Source organism: Populus nigra, chromosome 18 (genome assembly GCF_951802175.1).
Source record: "Populus nigra chromosome 18, ddPopNigr1.1, whole genome shotgun sequence".
NCBI lineage: Eukaryota > Viridiplantae > Streptophyta > Magnoliopsida > Malpighiales > Salicaceae > Populus > Populus nigra.
The window spans coordinates 1,285,250-1,307,438 of NC_084869.1; the positions used below are offsets into that span (position 1 = coordinate 1,285,250).

At 34.7% G+C, this 22,189-nt stretch overlaps 2 protein-coding genes across 6 annotated transcripts; both read left to right on the forward strand.

The window, feature by feature from the left end:
• The first annotated feature begins 4,435 nt into the window (after window positions 1-4,435).
• On the forward strand, window positions 4,436-8,472 carry LOC133678732 (uncharacterized). 5 transcript variants are annotated; one of them, XM_062101211.1, is made up of 5 exons: window positions 4,441-4,570; window positions 4,677-4,742; window positions 6,429-6,938; window positions 7,577-7,723; window positions 7,984-8,472. In XM_062101211.1, the coding sequence occupies exons 2-5, from the start codon at window positions 4,740-4,742 to the stop codon at window positions 8,074-8,076; spliced, it is 753 nt and encodes a 250-aa protein (XP_061957195.1). In that variant the 5' UTR covers window positions 4,441-4,570; window positions 4,677-4,739; the 3' UTR covers window positions 8,077-8,472. The 5 variants fall into 5 exon arrangements, 4 of the variants coding, with proteins under 4 accessions (XP_061957193.1, XP_061957195.1, XP_061957197.1 ...); XM_062101213.1 differs by having other exon boundaries at window positions 6,444-6,938; XM_062101209.1 differs by having other exon boundaries at window positions 4,436-4,742.
• Window positions 8,473-12,321: 3,849 nt separating this feature from the next.
• LOC133678720 (histone-lysine N-methyltransferase ATX5-like) lies at window positions 12,322-21,983 on the forward strand. The gene is made up of 23 exons (XM_062101184.1): window positions 12,322-14,010; window positions 14,146-14,201; window positions 14,292-14,505; window positions 15,407-15,535; window positions 15,650-15,718; window positions 15,821-15,889; window positions 15,995-16,086; window positions 16,231-16,323; window positions 16,459-16,594; window positions 16,859-16,961; window positions 17,058-17,157; window positions 17,569-17,693; window positions 17,962-18,107; window positions 18,461-18,565; window positions 18,794-18,858; window positions 19,012-19,225; window positions 20,222-20,308; window positions 20,428-20,484; window positions 20,565-20,654; window positions 20,795-20,881; window positions 21,109-21,183; window positions 21,505-21,605; window positions 21,690-21,983. Exons 1-23 carry the CDS (start codon window positions 12,952-12,954, stop codon window positions 21,778-21,780), a joined length of 3,363 nt encoding a protein of 1,120 aa, XP_061957168.1. The 5' UTR covers window positions 12,322-12,951; the 3' UTR covers window positions 21,781-21,983.
• Window positions 21,984-22,189: the final 206 nt, after the last annotated feature.

Here is a 22,189-nt window from a genome sequence, read left to right on the forward strand (position 1 = left end):
AAACATGTTTTATTTATCTCACTATTTTTATCTTAAGACAATAACCAAACACTTCTTTAAAGATTAAATTTAAGATAATAAAAAAAGTATTTCAACCAATAACTCAATAAAAAATCTTGTATATTAACAAAGAAACTAAATCATGTTGCGATATTACTGTTCATCCAGACTCATGTAACTGTGGATTGTAACAATTGCTTCAGCCCGCATATCTTTTTGTTTTTATTTATGCACATATGCTCTTTTTTTTCTTTTGGTTCTGCATTGTTAATTAAATGAGTGAGCCAATACGTATTAAATAAGTGAGGCAATGAAATCATTGATATCCTATTTGTTGTCACATTGGTCTTTTTATAACATTGAAAGGGCTGTTTGGTTTGCTTGTATTATTGAAGTCAAGGTGTATTCCAATTAAGATTAATTATTGAAAAATTAAGAATTAGTTAGAGATTGGTAACATATTCCAATTTGTATACGCTAAGTGTTTAGTTTAATAAAATATATTTTCTCATTGCAAATTATACAAGTTTGAAATCAAGTACCTACCTCCATTACTCCAAGCTAAAAATGAAAAGAATAAAATTCAACTTTTTCAATCCACAAGAATTTTAACCACAACTAGCAAGCCCTAGTTTGTAGTGGGATGATCTTCAGTTTACCTTTTTTGCTTCACTTTCTTCTTTAGGGAGGGGGCCATGGCCGACTTGCACGATCCCATAAGGTGAAATCCCATGGGTTAGTGTAAGCGAATCTTGCCATATGTTTCTAGATTTACGAGGTTCATGCTATAATTGAAGACTGGAAAGCCAATACAAGGAAATAGATGCCTTTCATTTTGTGAAAGAAAAAAGGGAAATTATTGGTGAAAATTAGGGGTGATTATTTTCGGTTCGGTTCGGTTTTAATAAAAAAAAGTAACTAAATCAAAAATATTTTTTAAAAAAAACTAAAACTAGTTCAAACTGACTGGTTTCGGTTCGGTTTTTTAGGACAAAACTGGTTCAAACCGATTTGGCTTGATTTTTTTCTAGTTTGGCTCGGTTTTTTTTTATTTGGGTTCGGTTTGGTTTGGTTTTAGGCTTATAAAACCGAACCGGCCGGTTTTTTCAAAATTTTAATCAATTTTATCTGTTTTTTCAATTATTTTTTTCCTGGTTTTTCGGTTTTTTTACTCACCACTAGTAAAAATATTGACATGAAAATAGTCATTTGTGGATGCCTAAGCTATAGTTTTAAAAATATTTTCTTAGTTAACTTATGTTATAATTTTGTATAAATTCTACTGAAAACTCTCTTTATAAAACTTTAGTTATAAAAAAATTATAATTTATAAAAAATTTTAAACCACAAATATAAAAGTTATCACGGTAAAAAACACACATTAAACTATCTAATACTGGATTTGGAAGGAACTTAATTTTAATATGATAAAGTTGTTGATGAAAAAAAATGTCTTGAATATTATTGGAATTAAAAAACAAATCACAATTAAATCTCAAAAAAATGGACATACAAGATTTATTGTGATTCAGAAAAATTTCGCCCACTTCATAAATTCGATTATTATGAAAGAAAATTATAACTCCTTGTACACCCACTCTCTTGAACTTAAAGAAAACCCTTAACCCCGGAGCTTTTTTTCCCACTCTAAAACCAATCATTTCCATTTATAATAAATTTGATAATTAAGTTTACAAAATTCAAAAACTACTGTATTATTTCTTGATTATTGCTCCATGTACAGAAAATGAGTCATATCCCAAATATATTAATAATGAATTTGATTTTTTTCTTTGAAAGAAGAAAATATATGTATTTTATGTTATTAAACACCATTGGAAAGAAAAAAAACTTGCAAAACAACACAATTTTAAAAAAAATTTAATGAAATAATACTGTTGGATACTTATCGCGATTAAAAAACAACATAAAAAAGTACTTCAAAGAAATTGTTAAATAGACCAGCATGAATTACAATGAGAAGAGATGAGAGAAAAAAAAAGACAATAGAGTCACATTGATGCTTTGATCACAATACTATTGATATCATAAAAAATGATAGAAAATAACAACACTCTTCGTCTAAAGATAAGTAAGTAATTGTAATAAGAAAAAATGAGAGAGAAAAGAAAAAAAAAGAGATACATCATAGACACATTGAACCTATGATCAAGAAACCATCGATACTATTGAGAAAATATTGATGAGATGAAACCAATGACATAAAAAAAGATCATCAATAGTAACTAAAATGAGTCATACATAATAGACGGCTCGCATGTTTTTAGGAAGAAAATGTGACCCAATCCAATGACCGCTGATAATCTTTATTCATGTCATTGTATTTGTTTTAATGAGATTTTTCTAATAATACTAGTGATGTTATGATTATAGCTTTGATGTGTCTTTGATATTTTATTTTTCCTCTCCTATCTTTTCTTATTATAATTTATGCTAGCTCATTTAATAATTTCTTTAAAATACTGTTTTTTCCATTTATTATTACTTAAAATATTGTATTTTCCAATCACAGCATTAAAGTAAGCTATTTCAAAAAAATAAAAAGGTATTATTTTACAAATCCTTCTAAACCGTGATAATTTTTTTTAAATTAGAAAGGACATAATATTACAAAAAGATTAATATTATATGTTTTTATTGCGGTTTAAAGTGTTTTTTATTTAGAAATATATCAAAATAATATTTATTTTTATTTTTAAAAATTATTTTTAATATCTGTATATTAAAATGATTTAAAAATATAAAAAAATTTAAATTTTTAAAGAACATTATTTTGTGTTTCTAAACACTGAGCTATTAAAAAAAAAACAGTATTATTTTACTAATCTTTTTAAACCGTGCTAATTTTTTTAAAGAAATCAGAAAGCACACGATTTTATAAAGAGGACAGGTCAAGTCAGTAGATAAATCGAGTTGAAGATTTTGTCAGAAAGTCACACTCCAAATTATCATCATTTACCACTCATTTAAATCAGGTTCATACTCAGCTCAAAAGTTGAGGAATTTTTTTGCATTAAGTCAATTAAAAAGTCACCATTATGATTTTTTTAACAAGAAAAATATATTCGAGTCTCACATCAACATTATAAAGTCTTTTCTATATATATATATATATATAATTTCTCATGATAAACTAAATTTATTTAATGAGAGATTTTCCTCTCTAAACCTTGGAATCTGAAAATAGCATGGGAATCATTCACTTATAAATTATAATCCTAAGATCCATGAGAATTTTACACTTTATCACTTTGTTTAAGCAAGTATTAATATCAATAAAAAAGAAAAAAAGAAAAAATAAAGTAGGTGTGAACGTGCCTGAGAAAGCGCGTGGACCTATCTCTGACAACCTGATAGAGTGATGATGAGTGATGAGCACTGTCTAGCCCACAAAGACACAGATTTTGGCTTGGTACATTCAATTTGGCAAGGAATGCATTCACTTGTTCAATTTGCATTATAATAATACAAAAATACTATACTCCTACAGTCCCACTTTACAAGAAAATATATTAAAAATTTAATTTCATATATATATACACTGAAGATATTTTATTTTCCCCAAGATACTATCATAAAGTTTATAATTACTGTTTACATAGTCTGAATTTTGATATTAGTTGCTAGTATTTAGTGAAATATTAATCATGAATTGACATCTACCCATACTTTTTAATATATATATATATATATATATTAATGTGTATATATAAATTGATTTACATGTATCTCGATTAATTCCACAACTCTTGAAGTTAACGACTATACAGATCTTTAATGGCCTTGAAACTTGTGAAACTGGAACTGGTAACCTCTAGATAATAAACTTAGAGTCTGATCAGTTGAATTATATCCTTCAGAGTTCTTTTTAATATTACTTTGATATTATTTATTAAGGTGTTAGTTTTTTTTAATTAATTTTTTTATATTAATATGTAACAATTATTTTTTTAAAAATATATTTAATCAATATAAAAATACATTCTTAGAGTCCTTTAAAGGTAAAATCTAATCCCAATGCTATACTTCGGATGCAAAAAATAATATTGATAAAAAAAAAAAACAAATTACATGATAGTAACATGACACAGTGTAAGGAGCATCCTGTCCTTTTATACCTTGTCTTTATTGAGTGTAATTTTAAAATATATTTATTTTAAAAAGATATTAAATTAACAAGTTTTAGTGTTTTTTAATAATTTTAATATGTTGATATTAAAAATTATAAAAAAATTATTTTAATTATTTTTTAAGTAAAATAAATTTTAAAAAAATATTATACAATACAGTACCAAACACTTAGTATACCTAATATATTACATCATCTATTTTTATTTTTTATTTTAAAAAATTAATTATTAATTATCCCATCCCTATGATTATTATTTTATATAAATTCCCTTTCCTTCTTAAGCCTTAAATCAAAGGCCAAAACCGGACCTTTCTCTTTCTCTCCATGTTGCATTTTGGCTCCTTTGCTTTTAAGTACTGGCACTAAGCTAGCTAGTCAGTGTTGTGTTCGGTTCTGGGTTACTCTGTTTTGGAAGAGGTGATTTTCCTCTCCTGCTCTGTTTCAAGATTTGGAAAAAACAGAGTGATTGCAATTTTTGACAAAAATGTATGAAGAGAGTGGACTATTGTTTCCCTATATGCAGAATTTCTTTCAAGATATTCAACAACTTGAAGAGTATTGCAAGTATCAAAAGACCAATGTTCCAATGGTAATTTGTTTTCTCTCTGTTTTCTCTGTTTTTGCTTGTATTTATATGCCTCTTTCACTTTGTGTTTAAGCTCCTTTTTACTTTGTTTATCTGAGTGATCTGCATTCATTTGATCGGTTCTGAACTGGGTTTTGGCTATTTTAAAGTCTGGAGCTCTAGTTTTTGTGTACTTCGATTCGCTCTTTGCTTTGTACTCAAACTTGCTCTGTTTGGTTTCTGAGAAAATGGGGGTATAACAACAAGAAATATCGGTCTTTTACTTTGGAAATCCAATTCAAAGTTCATATTTTTCTTGTTTCTTTCTTAAATTTCATATGGAAAGTTCGAAGTTTTGATCTTGAGGACTTGATTTTTGCAGTGAAACTTGTCTTCTTGATGCTTGTGTTTTTTACTCCGTTTAGTTGCTGAGAAAATGGAGGAAAAGACTGATTTTTTTTTTATGCTTGTGGGTTTGTGCTTATTTACACAAATATCAATGTCTTCAGTTTTTGTTCTCAACATTTGGTAAGCAACCACATAGGGCTAAAATGGAAACAGCAAGTGTTTTCTTTACTTGTTGGATCTAGAACATATAGCAAAAGAAAGACTACAAAAGGAAAATGATTTCACACTTTCAAATTCCGTGTTCTTTAAGATTTCTTCTATTTTCTGACTCCAATTGTGTGATGGTGAACCAATAGTGGGATTTTTTTTGGCCTTTTAACCCACTAACTAAGAGAGATAAAAGAAGGAAAAAGGTCTTGTTTTATTTTTTTGGCATAGAGAAGAAAAGAAAAGTTGGGAAAGTTGAAAAGAGAGTATTCTCCACCTCTATTTTATTGGTTTTTTGGCTGTCTTTCTCTTTCTCTTGGATGTTGAAGCTAAACTCGTATAAAGGAGGTGAAAAGAAAATTAACCTTGAAAGAGTTTCATTAGATCTTTGCTTTTGCTAAAAATGTTTGGTATTTATGCAAATAAACTAGTGATCTTTTGAGTCATAGGTGCTTAGCCATTTAAAGAATCTTTTCTTGAGTTGAGATGTGAAGTGTTCTTCTCATAAAGAAATCACTTCATCTGTCTTGAAAATTCGGTCTTAACAGGCTACAGTGAGGTCTCTTCTCCTGCCCTTTCTTTGGAGGAATTCTAGAACCCTAATTATTGGATTCGTTGGATCTTGACACATTGAATGGTTCATTCGCGAAACTTAACACATTCAACTCTACTGAAAGGCCATGATTAGATGGTTTCTTCTTCGATTAATGAAACATCCATTTAAACTAAAAGCAACTGAAACAGGAAAGTCCTGATACGAAGGCAGAAAAACTAAGCACTCAAAGATACTAACTACAAAGTAACAAAGAAAAACACTTTAAATTGTTTATCATTAGATGGGTTTTGGGGATTAATATAGTGATTTATCACTTCAGCATGCTTTTAAAATCTGTAGATTTTCCTAAAAAATGTATATTTACACATCCTACATCCATGTACTTGTGCATGTTTATTTACTGCTGTATACATGTGTTCACAAACCAGCACTTTTACTGGATTGAGTTATAACAAATAACAAGACTTCATTTCCAACCTATTTAAGAATCCCTTAAGACTAAGGATAAAATAATTGGTGAGGTGTTTAGATCACTATTTATTTCATACCTAATTTTCTTATGTCATCTTGTTTGTTGGTGACTATTTTGTCTAACATAGAGCAACCTACTTCAGACCACTATATCAGAATATGATCTGGGAGGCGAAGGGGATCTGTTCAAAGCTCCCAAACCAATCATTGAAGAGCCACTTGTGGGCATTGATCCCATGGCGTCAGCCATTTCAATGATCTCCTGTGGGGAAGAAGTCATTACTTCACAAGGACTAAAGGTGACAGATATTGAATCAATTCAAAATGAGCAGCTTCTGAATGAGGTTTTCTATGAATGCAAGAAGGACCTCCTGGAAAAAGAAGCAATGGATACACAATCACTTGCAGAGCTTCTGGATATCAAACTTCCTGTTGTCAGGACTGATGATGAAAACCCCATTAAAGAAAATAAATTACCTCCTGATGCTGCACTATCAAAAAGTGTCAGCTCGGGATGTTTGAGTTCAATTGAGTGGGTCCATGGTGCTGCAGTGAAGCCAAGTTTTCTGGATTTTCCTGGAATTGATTTTGAAAATGCTTATGGGATGCGGAGAGCATTCAGCGAAGGAGACATAAAGGTTAGATCAAATTTTTTTTACTATACTTCTCTGTGTATTTGATTATATGCCTTTCTAGCACATTTCAACTATTCCGTTTTTCTTAGATCCTTCTTAGATGTGGCAAAGGGCATAGACCTTTGCCTTTGCCTGACAGAATCAATATCTCTGTGCATGTGGTATTGCCTGTCATATTTTTGTGAGTCAATTCACCGCCATGAATCACTTGAAGCACTATAGGAAAGGGCTTCTGTTTCATCCAGGATGGAACTAACTGCTTTTCTTTGTGTGGCTCGTATTAGTAGTGTTCCATAATGTAGCTGCCCCTTAGCACTTGCAGTTGAACTGATCATGGACACTTTCATCCTTTATCAAGAATCCAATTAATTTTCTTCTCACTTAAAATGGAATGTTGATGAGAACGATTATATCCACTACTTGAAAACCGAATCTGTTGCTTTTATTTTCAGTTTAATTCTATTTCCTTTATCATTTCTCTCGCATAATTCCATCAGATTCTAGTGGAACCTTTCTGTGCAATCCAAGCACCAAGCATGAATATGCCCTGTAATGAAGTCTACGGACTGAGAATTGTTTAGATGCTTCTGGCCATTTCCACAGGATGGGGCTGAGTCATTGATACTGAGTTTTTATGACAGACTCTTGGTAATGGTAACACGACCCTCATCTGTTCTCCTCTTGACCGACCATTGATTATCAACAACTACTCTGCTGAGGACCGCCAGGAAAAGCTTTCAAGGTACAGGAATAAGAAGACGAAGAGGAACTTCGGCAGGAAAATTAAGGTAAATAATTAAATATTATTGTTGGTTTGTTGTATATTTACTATCCGACTTGAATAAATTTCTAACAAAAGCATCAGCCCCTGAAATTCCAGTTTTATTGTTGCTTCTGTTTTAAAATCAAATGGGTCTGCTAATAAAAAGCATCAAATAAGCAACAACACTTTTATATCTCGGATCATTTACTTGGTGAGATGTATCAATTCCTTATTTTCTACCATTTTTTCACATGCTGGATTCAACTCACATCATGTCTGTTTCAGTATGCTTGCAGGAAGGCTCTTGCAGACAGTCAGCCAAGGATTCGAGGAAGGTTTGCGAAGACTGAAGAATGGGATGTTTCCAAGAGGCAATAACTATCAATTAATTCAGGAAAAGGAAAAAAGAAAAGTAGCTATGCAGTAATGGCAGAAATGAGTAATAGCATAAGCCTGGCAAATAGATTTGGCAGAAAACTAGCGACTATTGTTAAAATAAACTAGACCCCCAACTCCTGCAACATAGCTGATATCTTATTTGCTGTAATAACCTCTGCAGTAGAACAAAATGGCCGAGTAAAGTTGTACATAGGCTTGTGTTAAATAAGAAGAGGAATCTAGAAAAAGTTGTATTTGTTCATATATCTTTTGAAATGGCAATATTGTAACCCCTCTATAATTCTATTGGTGTTTCCACAACAATTGTTATGGCGTACAAACTATTCTGATCATTATTACTACATGATATCGGAATGGAAATGTTCTATTTCATTATTTTGTGTGCGATGAATCTATTCCATGTCTTATTCACCTTATCCCCTAGCTAAAGGTTGGGAAGGAAACCGAAAACTTCTGAGGATCCATACAGGACCCTGCTAGCTAAAACGATGATTGTCTATTAACCATTCGACTCAATGAGTTTGCATTTGTGGTAAAGCAGGAAGCTTGATTATGCTCTTTGTTGCATGCTTGCGGGATGCCTATTCTCATGTTCAGGTTAGCAGCTACTCATGCTCAGCTCTTTGTGAGGCTGCCGTGAGGTACAGCTCTCCTTTTCAGTCCTTTAGCATAATGGCATCCTTGGAGTTCTACACTGATAACACGTTAGAAATACTGCCTAAGTCTGAAATTGTGGCAGTAGTTGATGCAGCTAATTCGACTAGGATTTTTCCTTTCAGGCTGTCAGAACAGCCTTTTTTAGCTTCCCGCCAAACCTATTGTAGGAACTTTTCGGAACAAGTTTCAAAATTAGTGTGAAGGCATGGTGCTTGCAATAGAATGCAGTATTGACAAGGCATTATGTGCGTGTTAGTTGAAACAAAGATTAGATTTTATGGTAAGAATGTGTTTGTTTTGCGTTTTAAAAATATTTTTAAAAAAATTTAATTTTTTTTATTTTAATTTAATATTTTTTTAAGTTTTTAAATCATTTTAATGAGTTGATATTAAAAATAATTTTTTTAAATATATTATTTTAATATATTTATAAATAAAAAACACTTTAAAAATTAACTATAACTACACTTTAAATAGGCTCTAAATTGCCCTTGATGATAATTTTAAACAAAAATATATAATAAAGTCAATCATATACATTAGTATTAAACTCAAAATAACTTAAGAAGTTGACATAATAAACCCATGATTTGAAACTTGATTCAATTTGGTTAATATCAAAACCTTTTTAAATTAAAACTTGGGTTATATCCAAGTAATTCGGTGAGTTGATTTTTAATTTAGTTAACTCGTTGAACCTTGTTAAAACCAATATTTTTTAGGAAAAAACAAATAAAAACAATATTGTTTTAAAAAAAAATAATAAATTCATTTTAATTTAGCAACCCGGTCTTTTTTGAATGAGGTCCTGAATCTTACAACTATGGTTATGAACACCAAAAACATTTAATCACGTTGAACTCATTAAGCAAGTGTAATCCATCATGGTCTAGATGCATGCACAGGGACATGACTGCAGCAACGTACAAATGTTGAACTCATTAAGCTATCACAATTAGCTTGAAGAGTCTGATTTTGCAGTTAATTAATTAGTCTGTACCCACTTAGAATTTTGTTTTTCTTCCTAATTTCAACACATCTTGGTATCTCATTTGATTTGACTCTGTCCTAATTCGTTGAATCCTTCTACTCTGTAAACTAGATTGGTCAAAATTCAGGCATGTTCATCACATCATTGAGAGGTTTATGTGGTTATGACGAACTTACAAGCTTCCACTGATGTGAACATTTCACATGATTTTCTATAGAACAAAACAATCTTTTTCTCATTTTATACTCAAATGGTGTTTGCTATGCTTTCACATAATTAAATTTTCTATGCGGACCATGAAATAAATCCACTGAATAAACAGATCTACAGAATCTCTCTCTCTCAAATGATTAAATCCATAAAAATTTTCTATAGAACAAATGATCTTTTTCTCAAATGATGTTTGGCATAATCTCATCACAAATCGTCAATTTCTTTGACATATTGGTCTGGTTTTCCGTAGAATATGTAAAATAGTTATGTCAATAAAGAATTGAAATGCAAGTGGAAGGGGAAGGGATTATGCGACGTCAAATCGTGGCAGGGGTGGCCAGGGCTCTCCTCTGCCACCCCGAGCCTCCACTATTGCGTGGATGCTTGAGCACAACATGCGTCGTCAACTCTTGAAGCACCCTTTCCTTTCTTCCTCTCATTTTAAATAACAAAAAGGTAGAAAAATCCATCTCCTTTTCAGGCCTCTACTCTGTCGAAGAAATCAGGTCAATGTGAACCATCTCTCTTATAAGTTCACCGGAGGGACTGCCATCTTGCCGAGGAATTCAGCAAGTTGGTATCAAGTTACTGACTTGTTAAGCGGTAAAATCTCTCTACCAGTACCAGCCATCAAGATGTTGATAACTTCTCATTTTGGCTGCTCTTTTTTCGGTTAGCCTACCCCACCACACCGACAACAGTGCTGATAAACCGCCGTGGGCAGCCACTGCATTCAGGTGCCGAACCATGTGGTTGTAGCAGTAGCAACCTCTCAACAAAAGCACTTGACTGATAAGCAAAGGACACTTTTGTCTCTAAGCCACCTCCCCCCATTGTTGGTCATTAACCCCACTTCTCTAACAGTACCATAGCTGCCATCTTCAGAATCTCTGTAATCACAATATTCTTCGACAGATTACCATAAATCCTTGCAAACCCATCTGGCAAAAACACTCTTCTGATCTACCTACTGCCCAATCCAGGCAAAAGTGGCATCACGGCCACAAAAATAAATAAATAGATAAACACACAAAAAGTGTGTGTGTATATATATATATATTGTTAATTTAATCCTCCTAACCCAGATGCAGAGAGCAGAATATCTGCTAATCAATATCTGTTAATCCTCGTACCCCAAAAATTCAGAAATTTCCTATTCATCAAATCTTGCCACACAATTTTTTTCATGATCAATACTTCTCCAAAAATCAACTTCTACTCACCAAAAGCTTTTTGCGAAGCCTAACTTGGTCAACACATCCTCTCTCCCTCCTAAGAGAATGGTATTGGAAGCAAATTTCTTTAATTTAATTTCCATGGTGGGGGTGATGCCTTCTGCTAATATTGAAAGAACCCATGAACAAAATCAAAAACCCTGTCAACCCATTTCTAGAAATCAGCAACTCTAACAACACTTTTAGCTAGCACCCAATTCTTGTTCTTGCTGGTCTGGCCAGGCAGGCTCCGTTTTGGGCTGCTCTTCCTCTTCTAGGACACACAGGGCAGGTATGTACTTGATTTGCCATCTTCCTGCCCAAATTTGCAGGCCAAAATTTTATTTTTCCCAACTTGTCTTTGGGACCCATTTCCATCATCGATCCCATCTATGAAGATGCCCCAGAAACAAGAAGGCCAGGAACATGGAGTTACAGCTTTGTAATAAATTTTATGCCCTAGCACACTTCCTAACCTTCACCACGGAAACCCTAAATGGCCTGAACTTTGTATCAAAATCATAAATTGCTTAAGCAGCAACGAAGTAATTAAAAATACAATTGAGTTAATAAACAGTGTTTTTGCAATTAAAATGTCCAGGCAGCCCATTAATAGACAAACAGACTACCCAAAATACCCTCCGAGAAATGGTGGGAAAATTCATGTTTGCCATGCCATTGTTACAACACCTAGCAATAAAATTCAAATCCCATGCGAGTCCAGTCCACACGACGAGCCAATTGTACCAGAGAACCACCATGAAAACCATCACCAACACCACCCCCTCCTCCCCTCCCTCTGCCCATCAACACCGAAAACGGTGCCACACATTCCCAAGGCTGCCATCTTCACTCAAAACCTTTCCTCCCTGAGTTGCAGAAACTCTCCAATCGTTCCATTATCGAAAGTTACTCCATTCCAACTTTTGTCCCAAAAAAATCCCATCACAAATAAAGTGGAAAATTTGTTGAATTTCCTTTACTATTTAAATCTCCTCAATAAATCAAACCTCGTACTTAAATTCAATCAAGATGTTATCAAATTGAGTTCCCACATTCTTGGAACTATCTACATCTACAACGTTATAAAAAATCATATTCCCCTCATTACCAGCACACAACAGCAACCACCATTGCTAAGCAACAAAGCATTCTTCTCAATTCCATAGAGAAGGAGGATTTGAAGAAGATGGAATAAATTTTTTACTCAGATTTTTATTTTTTTTAAAAAAAACACGTGAGTGAGCCCATTGCACCCTCCACCACCACCACGACGTAAACCCCATTATACTCTCTCACGCACCCAACAGCCCATCCACACCCACACAAGTTAAGCTCGATAAGTAGCCAGCCAGCGCACCGCACCCTTTATCTCTCTCTAAATAAACCAATTTTCCTCCGATTTCCCTCAGCTTTTCCTCCGTCCCTCCTTGCATTATTTATTTTTTAATTATACATATTATTTATTTTTTAATATAACATCCTTTTCTTTTCCTAATACACTCATATCTCTGCAGCGCTTAGAGAGAGAAAGAGAGAGAAAACTGCAGCAACCCAACCAAACCAAGAGAGAAACTTCTCTCTAGAGATTTCAGATCTCTGTTCTTCATCTTCTTCTATTTTTTCTGACAGAATTGACCCGCTCTTGCACTTGTTTTGCATCCATGCGGCGTCGTTTCAATCCCTTTTTGCCTGATTCTAGCCTCAGAATTAGGGTTTCTGGCGCTTAATTTCGGTCAAATTGAAATCAATTTTGATTTTGATTTTGATTTAGTGAAGATGATAATTAAGAGGAACTTGAAATCTCAAATGCCGAGTTTAAGAAGGTGCAACAGACTCGGCGACAACGCAGCTTGCGAGGAGGAGGACAACTCGGCTTCAACTCGGAGGAAGAAACGTAAGCTTACGAGCAATAACCATCACAGCAATTGTGGCGTTACCGGTGGTTATTACCCTATCAATCTTCTCCCTGAGGTCGCCGCTGGTGTGATTCCGGTGAGTTTGAAGTCGTCGAGGGGATTCGCTGCTTCTTTGTGCACGGAAGTATCTTGCTCCCCGCCTGAATCCAACGGTCGAGATTCATTGACGAGGAGAGCAGCTAATGGTAATGGCGGTAGCAGTAATAATACTATTGGTAATGATAATGGTAATCGGACGGTGGAGGTTTCTCGGCCACCGCTAGTGCGGACGTCGAGAGGGAGAGTTCAGGTATTGCCTTCAAGGTTTAATGATTCAGTTATTGATAATTGGAGAAAAGAAAGTAAGACTAATTCTCGTGATTATAGCTTTGATGATAATGATAAAGATGACGATGACTATGTTGATGATGATGATGATGATGTTGATTATGATGTTCAGCTTAAGAGTAGTAGAAAGGTTAAAGAGAAAGAGAGAACGGGTTTGGGATTGCGTAGAATGGGTAGTAATGTGAAGAAACAAAGCAGGCATTGTGGTGGCAAGTATGTGGATACGTGTGAGGAGGAGGAGGAGGAGGTGAGGTTTAAGGGTGGTTTTGATACGAAGAAGTATTATTCGAGTTGTTCGCGAAGTACGCTTACTACAGTGCATGAGAATTTGGTGGTGGTGGTGGATGATAATGAGTGTGGTGGGGTTTTGGATTTGAGTAGTGGGGAGAGGAAAGAGGATGGATTGTTTGGGCCGGAAGATTTTTATTCAGGTGATTTAGTGTGGGCAAAGTCGGGAATGAAATATCCATTTTGGCCCGCTATTGTTATTGATCCAATGACACAAGCACCCGAGTTGGTTTTGAGGTCTTGTATTGCCGATGCAGCCTGTGTGATGTTTTTTGGTTGCTCTGGGAATGATGGGGATCAGAGGGTATGTGTGGATTTTAAATTTATGAATTACTTGCTATGTAAAGAGGGGTTACTTTGGATATATGGTGCTTTTGTGTTGTTAGTTTTTGGTTGGATGTGATTGCTAATTATGGTAAAGTTGAATGATTATGAGCAGGACTATGCTTGGGTTCAAAGAGGGATGATCTTTCCATTTTTGGATTTTGTTGACAGGTGTGTTAATTGTCATTGTTTTTGTTGTAGTGTAGGTTGATAACTTGAGATTTGAAATTTCTGTTTGAGTGAGTTTTTTTCTTGGCATAGGTTCCAGGAGCAGTCTGAATTGGATGACTGCAAGCCTGGTGATTTCCAGATGGCAGTTGAGGAGGCATTTCTTGCCGAACAGGGGTTCACTGAGAAGTTGATGCAGGATATAAACACAGCAGCTGGGAATCCAATTTTTGATGAATCTGTTTATAGGTGGCTTCAGGAGGCTACTGGCTCAAACCAGGATCTGGACTTTCATTCTCCAAACCAGGCAAGTTTCATGGTGTAGTTCTTAAGTTGTTTTTCTTTGAACCGTGCTTAGGCTTTAAAGTCTTAAACTCCTAGGTGTAAATGGAATTTTGATTTTTGGCAACTGTTACAATACCTCGAGATTTACCAAGTTAGTGGGCTGAGAAAATCTATGAATTATGTGGTTATGGGGTTGAATCTCTTAATAATTTGGCTGTCAATAGTAGGTTTGTGTTGGGATTTGGATGTATTATCATGTAAATGTAGGCTCGCTTTTTTTGATTGCTCAGAATGATGTTCTGGTGTTAATCACATCTGGCAGGATTTTAGAGGGGGGGGGGGGGTGTTGATCTAGAATCTGGAAATGGTCCCCAGTTCCCAGCTTTCAGCAGCAGAGCTGTTTGGCTTTCTAAGCTATAATCGTCATATTAGTTCTTAGAGTTGTAGAAACATGAAAACAGTTCGACAAGTTCAGGAAACTTGGAATACTGTCCCTAAAGTTCAAACATTCTTGGTTTCTGTTGTCTCCTTTTCACATAGGAACAGAAATACCTAACGTGGTATAATAGTACTGTTTCTTGCCCTCCATTTTTCTTGGAAAGATTTGTGATTACCATTTTTTGAGAAGAAAAAACTTAAATGTGCTCAAATGTTTATGTCCTGTACTACTCTTTGATTGGGAGTAGAGTGGGGAAGCTTACTCAATTGTAATGGGTAATACTTTTCTTTTCACTGTAGTTCTCTTCCTGTGAAAGAACCTGGAACACCGAACTAAATTTCCAGATTCCAATTTTGGCTTGTCTCAGTTTTCTTCACGCTCTTATTTAAATGAAGTTTTCTATTGTTTTCAAAAGAAGAAATAGGAAGTGCTTATTTGTCCTTTCATTCTTTGAATCTTGTCAAATTTGTTTTCTCTGATTCAGGACATGATTTGGAAGAATAATGACACGCGCCCCTGTGAAGGCTGTGGCACAAGCCTTCCTTTAAAACCTGCAAAGAAAATAAAGGGCACAACCCCGGGAGGCCAGCTCTTATGTAAAACATGTGCAAGGGTTGGTACCACCTGTCTTGTCCTCAGTGTTCTATGCAATAAGTCGTCTCCATAGTCGAAGTCATTTATGTAATGGTTATATGTATTTTTCACATCTACATAATTGGTATTGCAGCTAACCAAATCAAAACATTTTTGTGGTATATGCAAGAAGGTTTGGAATCATTCAGATAGTGGGAGCTGGGTGAGGCAGCCTACAACTTATATTGGAGTTGTGATTTTTTCTGCTCAATTGTAATGTTTATTTCTTATCAAATTGGTCTTCTGGTTCTCCTCTCTGAATCAGGTGCGTTGTGATGGTTGTAAAGTTTGGGTCCATGCAGAGTGTGACAAGATTTCCAGCAATCGTTTCAAGGTTTGTCCATACTTGCCAATGTTGCATTACTTTATGTTCTACCTGCATAATGAGAGCATGGATGGAAGTTTCTGACTTTGCTGATCCATCTTTTCTTGGTTGAAGGATCTGGGGGGCACAGATTACTACTGCCCTGCATGCAAGGCAAAATTTAATTTTGAATTGTCAGATTCAGAAAAATCACAGCTGAAATGCAAGTAGGTTCCTTCTGATTTTTATTTTTGTTAACAAACAGAAGATTATTGAATTTTCTATTAACAAGTTATTTGATGGGATATTGAATTTTCTATCACAAGTTATTTGAAGGGTTTATATCTAATATCTTAGAGCCTTTGGCACAGATCAAACCGAAGTAATGGTCAACCAGCACTACCTAATAAGGTTACTGTTATCTGCTCAGGAGTGGAAGGCATATATTTCCCTAGTCTGCACATGTAAGCAGGAATGCAGCTTCATAAATGCATGAATTTCAAGCATTTCTGGAAAAATTTCTTGTTGGCTTCTGAGCCTTTTTTTTTCAAGTTTATTTATGGATACAATTCTTCTTTTTTTTCCTTTTCCTGCTTTAGGGTTGTCTGCAAATGTGAGTTCTGTGGTTCAGAAAAGCAAGCCCTTAGTGAATGGGAACGACACACAGGCTCCAAAATTAAGAATTGGAGGACCAGTATTAGGGTGAAAGATTCCATGCTACCGCTAGAACAATGGGTTTGTACAGAATCTTTTGAGCTTCTTTCTTTATGAATATTTCTTCTTTCTTTTATGGGTAGGTTTGCGTCTCTAGATGGTTACATGCTGCTGTACTTCTAAAAGTATATTACTTGCATTTAGAAAGAATAATCATGAAACATGGGTTCTTACAATCATCTTCAATTGAACATTAGAGCTGCTTTTCAATACCTTCTTCTTTTCTTCTTATATACTTTCGATATTGATTTGTATGTATCTCCAATATGCTCTTGGACTTTGCAGATGATGCAGATAGCAGATTATCATGCACGTGCTGTTTCTACTAAACCACCCAAGCGACCTTTGATTAAAGAGCGAAAGCAGAAGCTGCTTGCTTTCTTGCAAGGTATGTTGCTATTGCAACCTGATCAGTATGTTATCTTGTGCTGCACTGTGGGAATTCCTCACTATTCAAGTCGTTTTATTATAATTTTCGTGACAGAGAGATATGAGCCTGTTTATGCAAAGTGGACAACAGAACGTTGTGCTGTATGTAGATGGGTAGAAGATTGGGACTACAACAAGATTATTATCTGTAACAGGTACTGAGACAATTTCGACTGGGATTCTAGTTAGCATGCACAGAATACTATGTGTCAGTGGAAATGTTTGGTGCTAAAGACACCAGGCAACTTTGAACTGTATTTTAGACACGTTCCTGACACTTTGAGAAATCTTTATCTAATTCTAAAGCAACAAAGCTATCTTAGTCAGGAAAGAAGATTATGGAGTCATTTGAATAATTTAAATACTATGAACTCATTAGGAATTCATTCTTGCTGCAATTATCTGCTTTCATTTACATTACATGATGCAGTTTGCTGAATAAAATTTGATCCCGAAAGAAAAGAAAACAATGTCCTGCTTATATATGTGCTAATTAGAGCAAGGCATTTCTTGTTGGCTGGAGATTTCATTCTAAGATTTAATGTCATTATTTATGCATCTGTCAGATGTCAGATAGCTGTTCATCAAGAATGTTATGGAGCAAGAAACGTGCAGGATTTCACTTCATGGGTTTGCAAAGCATGTGAAACACCAGACATTAAGAGGGAGTGTTGCCTTTGTCCTGTTAAAGGTTTGTTTTTTGGCCAGCTGCAGGGAAACTCTCTTTTCATCTTGGGTTTGAGCCAGTTACAAATAGAGGTTGCTTTTCATTATTTGATCATAGCTTGCTTCTGCATAAAGTGGTTTAAAGCGAGTTCTTTGTGTGCTATTTTTCCAAAAAAAATGTACTATGTACTGATAGTTTTATTAAACTCATATGAGAATTTCTGCAGTTGCTTTTGATTGTAGGTTGTGATTTTTTTCCTTTATCTTATGTCTGTTTTCTCAATTTTTCTTAGGTGGTGCTCTAAAGCCAACTGATGTTGAGACATTATGGGTTCATGTTACATGTGCATGGTTTCAACCTGAAGTTTCGTTTGCAAGTGATGAAAAGATGGAACCTGCTCTTGGGATTTTAAGCATCCCATCAAATTCTTTTGTAAAGGTAGAATATTCGTTCTGATAATTACTGAATTAGAGCTACTCAAGTTTAACTTGTAAGAACCTCATGCATTTCATACTTGACCTAGGAATCCATGTTAGAAGTTTAATTAGCATCATATGAGGACTGGTGGCTTTGAAGCATTATCCAACTTTATGCAACTATGCGGTGAATAGTTGAAGTTGGTCTTTCTGCATTCAATATTTTTGGCATTTTTTTTGCTTGAGCTTTGTGCCTGCTTTATTTTTCTCATTCCTCATTTTAATCAATGACTATATTGAATCGTAAATTGTGAGCTCTTTTATGCCTCTGAAAACATAGCTGATGAAACTGGAATGTGCGTTTTTGAACTCCAGATTTGTGTTATTTGTAAACAAATTCATGGCTCGTGTACTCAATGTTGCAAGTGTTCCACTTATTACCATGCAATGTGTGCTTCAAGGGCAGGGTATCGCATGGAGGTGAGTTGCTCTTGCGCCCTTACTGTCTTGCTAGAAGTACTTGCTGCATACACCTGTTTTACCTTAGGCATGTAAAAGAAAAAAACAATACACTATTTTTCATCTGGGAAAATTTGTTCACAGTTTATTTTGAGTTATTGAGCTTTTCAATTGGCAGGGGTTGTATTATCTCTCTCTCTCTCTCTGGTCAAGCTTCTTGTTATTAAATTATCTCCTTCTAAATTGCAGTTGCACTGCTTGGAGAAAAATGGGAGACAGACAACAAAAATGATTTCATATTGTGCATATCACAGGTACAGAGTCCTTATATTTTATGATTAAACCAACAGCAGTCCCCTTCCAATAATTCTATTTTCAGAGTTAATTTGCACATTAAAGCCTCTGTTGACCGTCATATTTGTCAATAAACGTATTCTAATAACTTTGTGCTTTCTTTCATGGTGCAGGGCTCCAAATCTGGACACAGTATTGATTATACAGACTCCTGTAGGAGTGTTTTCTGCCAAAAACCTTGTTCAAAATAAGAAAAGGGCTGGTACGAGGTTAATTTCATCTAATAGAACAAAACTTGAAGAGGTGTCAACCGAAGAAGCTACTGAATCTGAGTCCCTCTCTGCTGCGAGGTGTCGGGTCTTCAAAAGAGTGAACAACAACAAGAAGGTACCTGAACAAGAGTTTCGCTACCTATTACTTCTATTATGTGTGGATTTATCTTCCTTCCTTCCCTACTTTTTTTCATAAGGATTGTTGATGCATTTATTAAACACAAGAAGGTTAGTTCGGTCGCCCAAATTGTAGCTGGTGCAGCTATAGTATATTCTGGGTACTTTTGGAGGGACGTGGGGTTGGGGATAATTGTCCATCAGATTCTAAGGGTTGTTTGGTGGGCTGATAAGTGATTAATCCTATCTCGTGAGTTTTGAGGCTCCATATCATATGGCTCTTTTGCCCATACTTCCTAGAAGCAGGCACGTTTAGTCATTTTTTTATGAAGGGGATCATACAACGAATAAAGCACACACAAAAAAAAAAATCCATGACATGAGAAAAATCAGAAGTTCAACAAGTAGCTAGATTCGTTTCTTTGTAAAACAATTCACAAGTTATGGAGCGAAATTCATCATGTCCATATGCTTAACAAAGTGCTTGATTGCTGTTAAAAAGAGTGAACAAATGATAATGTAATTATGGAAACCTACTGTGGTATTGTTACTTGGTCTAATTGTTCAATATCAAATTTGTGCTTGAAATATATTCTGGGGCTCTATGTATTGGTATAGTTATGAGTTGCAGGTTAGCAAATAATATGCCATAACTTGTAGGTTCTTCTATTTTTTTAATGGATTTGAGTATTTTTTCAACACCAATAGCTGGTTTAAAGTTTAGATTTTCAAACAAAAATGTGAATTAAGCTCTATTCTGATAAGTTGTGGGCTGTTCATTCACAAGCTCTATGTAATGATCCATATTATGCAACGAATTTACATTTGTTATGGTTTATCCTTCAAATAGTAACAGAATTGATATACCTCATATACAGATGCTACATGAATTAACAAACCTTTTTATTTTGAATTTTCCAAATGATTGCTACAATAAATGTTCTTAGGTCTTGAGATCAAATCTATCCTCACTTTATTTTTTATTATTTGCTAGCGAACAGAAGAAGAAGCCATTTCCCATCGATTGACAAGACCTTGTCATCATCCTTTGGGAGAGATACAAAGTTTGAATGCATTTAGGGTAAAGTTTCTTTTTCCTAGCTTTCAGTATTATATAAGATTTGTTGTCTTCTCATCTTTTTTGACATGGAAAATGAGAGACAAAGCTTGTAGTGATGTGCTTGGTTTATTCTTCAACAGGTGGTAGAGGAGCCTAAAAGTTTTTCTTCTTTCAGAGAAAGGCTTTACTACTTACAGGCAAGTCTCCATCTTTCTGTTAATATAATTACTTTCTAGATTGCCTTCTAACCATCTATTGGGTGTGCATATGATCTCAGAAAACTGAGAATGACCGAGTTTGCTTCGGGAGGTCTGGAATACATGGATGGGGCCTCTTTGCACGAAGAAACATTCAAGAAGGAGAAATGGTATGAATAATTGTCATGAATTAGAAAACCTTGATCATTGGATACGTTTTATGAAATGCAACTCTGAAGTTTCACATATGAATTGCATGTCTGTATAATCATCAAAATACAATCCATCACCGGTACTTGATTGTCTCCAGGTTCTTGAGTATCGTGGTGAACAAGTGAGAGGCAGTATTGCAGATCTTAGGGAGGCACGCTACCGATTAGAAGGCAAAGACTGCTATGTGAGTTATTTTCTTCCTTTACACTTCATACTAAGTAAAGGATGATGGAAGCTGTGTGGTTGTTAGAGAAACCCTAGAATCTGCTTAAGATCATACTAGTTTTCAATATATTGAAAGCAGTCTTCTAAGTTGAACTTGCTTTCCACCCCTTCCCCGCTTTGGTTTTGCCTCTTTTTTCCTCTACATCATTTTTTAGAGTAAAACTGTGGTCTGATTTTCTGTTGCAGCTTTTCAAGATAAGTGAAGAGGTAGTGGTAGATGCCACTGATAAAGGAAACATAGCACGCTTGATAAACCATTCTGTGAGTCACTCTTTTTCTGCATTCTGTCCTTTAATATTCACGCAGTTCATTTCTGCAATGTATATGTGAATCATCAAGAAGATTCTTCCATCGGTGTAAATGATTGGATATTGTGAAATACTCTAGTAAAAGGTCCACAAATTTCATGGAACAATAACATCTTTCTCTATGTTGTGAGTTGGGACACTCTCTAGTTTGTGATTGATTTCACATAATAACATTTCTAATTTCTCAACGTATATATATTTCATCTCTTCTGTGTCAGTTTGGTGACCTTCACTCTTCCTTATCATGATGTAATTTTGCTTGCATCTGTTCCAGTGTATGCCCAATTGCTATGCAAGGATCATGAGTGTGGGTGATAATGAAAGTCGTATTGTCCTCATTGCGAAGACAAATGTATCTGCCGGTGACGAGCTAACGTCTCTCTCTCTCTCTCTGTCTCTGTTGGAGCTCATAAATTTTAAACTGTTCAATTGCTCAGTATTTGTTATTGTATGTGGCAGGTATGATTATTTGTTTGATCCTAACGAGCCTGATGAATTCAAAGTTCCGTGTTTATGTAAAGCTCCAAATTGCAGGAAGTACATGAATTAGGATACAAACACATCAGCCATTGTTACTCCGCAAGGAGCACTAACCCAATCCCATGCCGGCGGGATCTTACAGTCATACTGAATTTGTAATTTTTTTATTCCAAAGGAAAAATTTAATTTTTTGTTTTTTGTTTTTGGCATACTCTGAGCTTTAATAAAAGTTATAGGTTTGCCTGCTGTTTTAGTTCTCAGGCATCGTGTAAATTTACTGACACAATTCCTTATAGTTAAAAGCTAATCAATTATATGATTAACTGAGCTTGTTAATCAGAAAGCTTTGCACCATAATCTGATTTTTACATCTGCTCTTCATTAATTATATATCTCAAAAGGAAACGAAAGGTACAAGAATAACGTAAAGATGAAAGAGCTTCCAATAATGGGTTGACACGAGTTGGTTAATAAAAATT